The 5,432-nt window shown below is 41.4% G+C and overlaps 1 protein-coding gene across 1 annotated transcript; it reads left to right on the forward strand.

The window, feature by feature from the left end:
• On the forward strand, positions 333-1,685 carry LOC8086091 (xyloglucan endotransglucosylase/hydrolase protein 19). Its single transcript, XM_002444036.2, has 3 exons — positions 333-712; positions 872-1,074; positions 1,157-1,685. Exons 1-3 carry the CDS (start codon positions 416-418, stop codon positions 1,536-1,538), a joined length of 882 nt encoding a protein of 293 aa, XP_002444081.2. The 5' UTR covers positions 333-415; the 3' UTR covers positions 1,539-1,685.

Raw genomic sequence — 5,432 nt, forward strand, 5'->3', positions numbered from 1 at the left:
GTGTATTCCGTCAGTCATTTGCTCCACGTGCAGGTCACCAACACACATAATCATTCCTTAATATGCTGATTAAGATGCGTTTACATTAGAGCATCATGATGCTGGTTAGAGAGAGGTCAACTGGGACGGCATGGGTGATGGATTGAACAAGCTAAGTTTTCCATGAAACGAACCTTGAGCTAGCCAGCCTGACATTCCATTTGGATCCTAACATGCCAGATGCCTCTCAAAAATTCCGAGGAACATGCCTTGCTCCCTCCCCAACTTCACTCCAACCATGTGATGCATCACCATCTCGATCAGTGTGTTCATTATATATTCGTAACTCAGATCGATCCATCACAACAGCAACAACACAGCCAGCAGACACAGGATACTTGTTGCAGAGTCAATTAGCTAGGTGTAGCCAATAGCCATGGCACTGTCATCGTCTTCTTGTAAGCATCGCATGGTTGTGATGGCGTTCATTACCTTAGCAATGGCATATAGTACAGCAGTAGTGGCACTGCTGTATGATGACATCGAAATCTCCTGGGGCCAGGACTGCTACTTCTACATGGACGGCGACACCGACACCGACACGCTCGCGCTCGGCCTCGACCACACCAGCGGCTCGGGATTCAGCTCCAAGGATGCTTATCTTTATGGCCGCTTCGACATGGACATCAAGCTCGTGTCCAACAACTCTGCTGGCACGGTCGCCACATTCTACGTAAGTACTTCGCCGCCACAGCATGTCTCTGTCGTCCCCGGCGTGGTGACCGCGGTCACCATTCATGCTGTTGTTCGACCCCAGACATATGTTTCTCTCTTGGTCTCTCTTAATAAATACTCCCATGTTTCATCACGGATGAACGGAATGGCATTGCAGCTGACGCCCGACGACGTGCCGTGGGAGTACCACGACGAGGTGGACATGGAGTTCCTGGGCAATGCCACCGGCGAGCCCTACACGCTGCACACCAACGTCTACCTCAATGGCGTCGGCAGCCGCGAGCAGCAGTTCCACCTCTGGTTCGACCCCGCCGAAGACTTCCACACCTACTCCATCGAATGGAACCCCAAATACATCATGTAAGTAAACAACACCATCATCGTCACATATCACCGATGAAGCTCAAACTGTTAGCACACTGCATATATAAACTGCTTGCAGATTCCTGGTCGACGGCACGCCAATCCGCGTCTACAAGAACGATCGGGCGCGCGGCGTGCCGTTCCCGACATGGCAGCGCATGCGTGTGCAGGGGAGCCTGTGGAACGCCGACGAGTGGGCGACGCAGGGCGGGCGCGTCAAGACGGACTGGACGCAGGCGCCCTTCTACGCCTACTACCGGAACTTCCGGGTGACGCCGTGCGTTCCATCGCCCGGCGTGGCGTGGTGCGGCGACGAGCCGGCACAGTCCACGTGGTTCGACCGGCGGCTAGATTCGGCGGCGCTGCGCAAGGTGCAGGAGGAGAATATGGTCTACGACTACTGCGAGGATCAGAAGCGGTTCAAGGACAAGGGGCTCCCCGTGGAATGTACCAAGGCCTAGGTTTACAGTGTGTTGGTGTGTGTAAATTACTCCTATTAATTAAACTGTTCTTAGAATTGTTTTAATCCACGATCCATAATTTTTTTATTCATTGGATCATCAATTATACCATTAACATTTTAGCTTTTTTACTCGCCATTTTAAGATACAACATCTTTTTCCAAAAAGCTAGGAGACATGTCCACGCCTATTCTGTTTAAGAGTTTCGCTTGCCTATCAACAGATTTTGTGGTCTAATTTCTAAGATCAACCCTTTGATCTATTAAAACATCTCCAAGAGATCTTCATTTTCTGTTTTCAAAATATAATACTTGTCAACTCCTAAATTAGTATGTGAAGGAAAAAAGTTATCTCCAAGAGCTTTCTATATTTTTATCTTAATTATATTTTTTCGGCACTTTTTCCTACGATCCAATCTTATGTTTTATATCAGAAACTCTGAATATATCAACAGATTTTGTGGTCTAATTTCTAATCATCAGCCATTTGATCTATTAAAACATCTCCAAGAGATCCTTATTTTTTTTAAAAAAAATATGATACTTATAAACTCTAAATTAGTATACGGAGGAAAAAAAAGAAGTTATCTCCAGGAGTTTCCTATATTTTGATCCCAATTTTTTTTTTACATTTTTCCCTACGATCCGATCTTATGTTTTGTATCACGAACTCTGAATTCGTTTTAAGCCCTTTCACGAAATCTTTCTCTCTTGTGTTTTTCTCATTTGGAATCCTCTCTTTCTTCCTACTTACTAGACAGACCGAAAACTCAAGATGCACGTCTTTCTTCCTGCTTACAAGACGGACCGGAAACTCCAGATACACGCTACTAGGCCGTGCACATATTGCGTGACTGGGATAAATTTTTGTGAGGTTAGAAAAAATAGAGAGGGAAGATGCCAAACTATTAGAGATGATTTTTTCTTATGTTGCTAAAAAAATTAAGGATGGGAAAGCCGGATGTCAAACTTTTGGAAATGCTGTATAGTTCGTTCATACTAAAAAATAAAGTCATTTTGGATAAGGCTTGGGTCAAACATTGAGGATATAAATTATAAATAATTTTTAAATTTTTGAGTTCAGAAATGTGAAACCCTATGAATAGATTTGTCTTAAAAAATACATTCATATATATATATATATATATATATATATATATATATATATATATATATATATATATAATTTTTGATAGATATTTTATAAAAATAAGATGTTAAAGTTATACTTTGTAGACCGTGTCGCTATTCAAAATAACTTTGTTTTTGAATATACAGGGAGTAGTATTTTGTTGTTCCAAGTGCAGGTTTACAGTTTTTATCGTAAATCATACTTCTCTAACATTAGTTGAATATTTATAAAAATATATTAACATCTAAAATACTAAATAAACACGAAATATATATTTCATGGTGGACCTATTGAAACAAATTTGATACTACAGATGTTAACGAATTTTAGAAACTCGGTGAAAGTTAGAGAAGCTTGATTTAAGACAACTAAAATGATTTTTTTTTCTTGGAATTGACTAAGCGCCTTGCTTTAAATAATATTGTATGTCGTGGTGTTGGTCTCCGCTGTTGATCAATTAGATTTGTCGTTATATAATTTTTTTACTATGGACTTGTTAAACTTATGACATTATTTGTCTCTTTGTCATTTGCTAGTGTATAGGTGATTGATCAATGAAGATAATGAATAATGAGGGAATTATAAGCGACTAATGGGCTCAAATCATATGTAAACAAGAAATGGTCCCTTGAAAGAATGAAGAAACGAAGAAAAGACAATGGAATGGTCTCAATGATAACTTGCTTGTAAAAAAATAAGTGGAAGTTTGTTCCAATATTGATCAAGATTGCTACGTGAAGGAAGATCATATGGACAGCATCACTTTGTCTCATGATTGATTTATGATGTAATAAAAATAAAAACATGATTGCTAACTCATCAAGAAATGTGAAGAAAAATTCAAAACAATGTGAACGTGGAAATATTGTGATGCAAGGCTATGTTTAACTAAAGATGGTTAACATAGCCAAAGGGTGGAAACTATTGGATACAAATTACTGTATAATAAGGGAAGGAAAGGAAAGGCATGGCTACGAAGGACCCATGCCATGACGAAGAGCAAGTATTGGGCTAATAATGATGAATGCGACAATGCCATTAGTAGTCATAAGTGCCTAAGCATGAACCATATGGACTTGTGGACATGAAGTTGTCTCTTGATATATCTGTTAAAGAGTCCCATGCCACTAGCTCAATGATATGACGATGCGCAAAAGAAGAGAATGTTCCTATAACCCTCATGAAGTAGAAAATGAAAAATGTGGCAATTAGCAATATATTCAAGTTAAAGTGTTAAAAAGGACTTTATTTTGAAGATCATGCTACTCTATTGAGAGGGATGAAACATTGAAGTTAGTTTTGAGTCATAGCTGTCAAGAAAGCCTTAATGACATTTTGAAAGATACCTAAACCTCATAGAATAATCTTGATTGTGGTAGCACTAGGAAAGGCCTGCGAGTTTGGTTTTACTAGATGCTCTAATAGGTGCTCAAGAAAGGATCCTCTGGTTGGTTGTTAGTGTTTTTATAGCAGTCTTTAGTTTAGAGTAAGTTTGTGTGGTTTTACTGCCTAGTCCATGAAAACTAGACGGTCTTTTCTGATTGACTAAAAGTGTAACCGCTGGTGTTAGGGTATTGTGTTTAAATACACTATCACCCCTTCTTTGGTTGTTGCTAGTGTTTCCCATGTTCTAACTTGAGACAAAGGCTTGTCTAGCTCCCCAACCTTTGTTTTTTAAGCTTGTGTGATTTGTGAGGAATCTACTAAGTTAGCTCGAGAGATTTGGTAATTCGGAGCACAATATATCAATCTCGCTGTTAAGCACTTTAGAGCTACACTACAAAATTTGTGACACAATTATTAAGGTGAATTTCTAAGATGGCTAGGCATCACTCGGCAAAGCCCCCAACCATGTGCTGAGCCCACTGACATGATGTGGCTGCTACTTGCTAGATCTTCGCTTTGTCAGCCCATGCCACCAGCCTTGAACCCCCTCACCCAGCTAGATCCACCTCCTAGGACCTGTACGCACTGCCCTCACTATATCAGTTGTCCTAGATTTGCTATCATGAAAATCTGCTAGAGGGAGACGGTGAGGGAGACTGAGAGAGAAAGATAGAGAGAGGAGGGAGAGGGGGGGGGTTGACTAAGAGGAAAAGGGCTCACCTTGGCGGTCGGTGGTTTGTGGTCTTGCTTATTCCTGTTCTTGATGTTTACTAGCCTCGACCGCCGTATCCTTGCACCAAAGGCTCGGCTACCTCCCTGCAGGTTGGCCACCTCCTCCTAGACACGGTTGCCTCCCTACACCTCTTTTGAATGTCCACACAGTCGCCTCGTATTCTCCTAGCCTAGATGCTTGTGTCGATCTTACTAGTGCCATGCCAACCAAGGTAGCGGGCCCAATGCAAATGCCACTCATAGAGACTATGAGCCCCACGTGAATGTCGCTGATGGAGGTGGCCGACCAAGCACGAGCGCTACTACTGGAGACGGTGATGGAGGAGCCCAAGGGGCGAGACCTAGAGAGCGAGAGAGAGACATGGCGTATGTGTGGCTATCGGGAAGACATGCTACACTACTACTAAAAATATTACATTAGAGTTACAATTTTATTTATAAAGGAAGGCACAACTTAATAGCATCTCCATAAATGGACTCTGATCTTTGGAGTCGATTTATTCACTTTAGGAGACACATTGAAAAAAACAATCGCCTCCTAAATTGATCAATAGAGGTGATCTTTTAAGAGTTCTACCTTAGAAAATGGGAACTCAGAAAATGGGGGCTATTTTCACAAGTGGACCTCTTAAGAGACCTACCTCC

Source organism: Sorghum bicolor, chromosome 7, assembly GCF_000003195.3.
Source record: "Sorghum bicolor cultivar BTx623 chromosome 7, Sorghum_bicolor_NCBIv3, whole genome shotgun sequence".
Classification (NCBI taxonomy): domain Eukaryota; kingdom Viridiplantae; phylum Streptophyta; class Magnoliopsida; order Poales; family Poaceae; genus Sorghum; species Sorghum bicolor.

What these genes read in the sequence shown, in the direction of transcription:
- LOC8086091 (XM_002444036.2), top strand. Translation starts at nt 416, where the DNA reads ATGGCACTGTCATCGTCTTCTTGTAAGCATCGCATGGTTGTGATGGCG. An exon ending in GCACGGTCGCCACATTCTAC is followed by an intron (nt 713 to 871) that starts GTAAGTACTTCG and finishes ATGGCATTGCAG; the next exon opens with CTGACGCCCGACGACGTGCC. An exon ending in TGGAACCCCAAATACATCAT is followed by an intron (nt 1,075 to 1,156) that starts GTAAGTAAACAA and finishes AACTGCTTGCAG; the next exon opens with ATTCCTGGTCGACGGCACGC.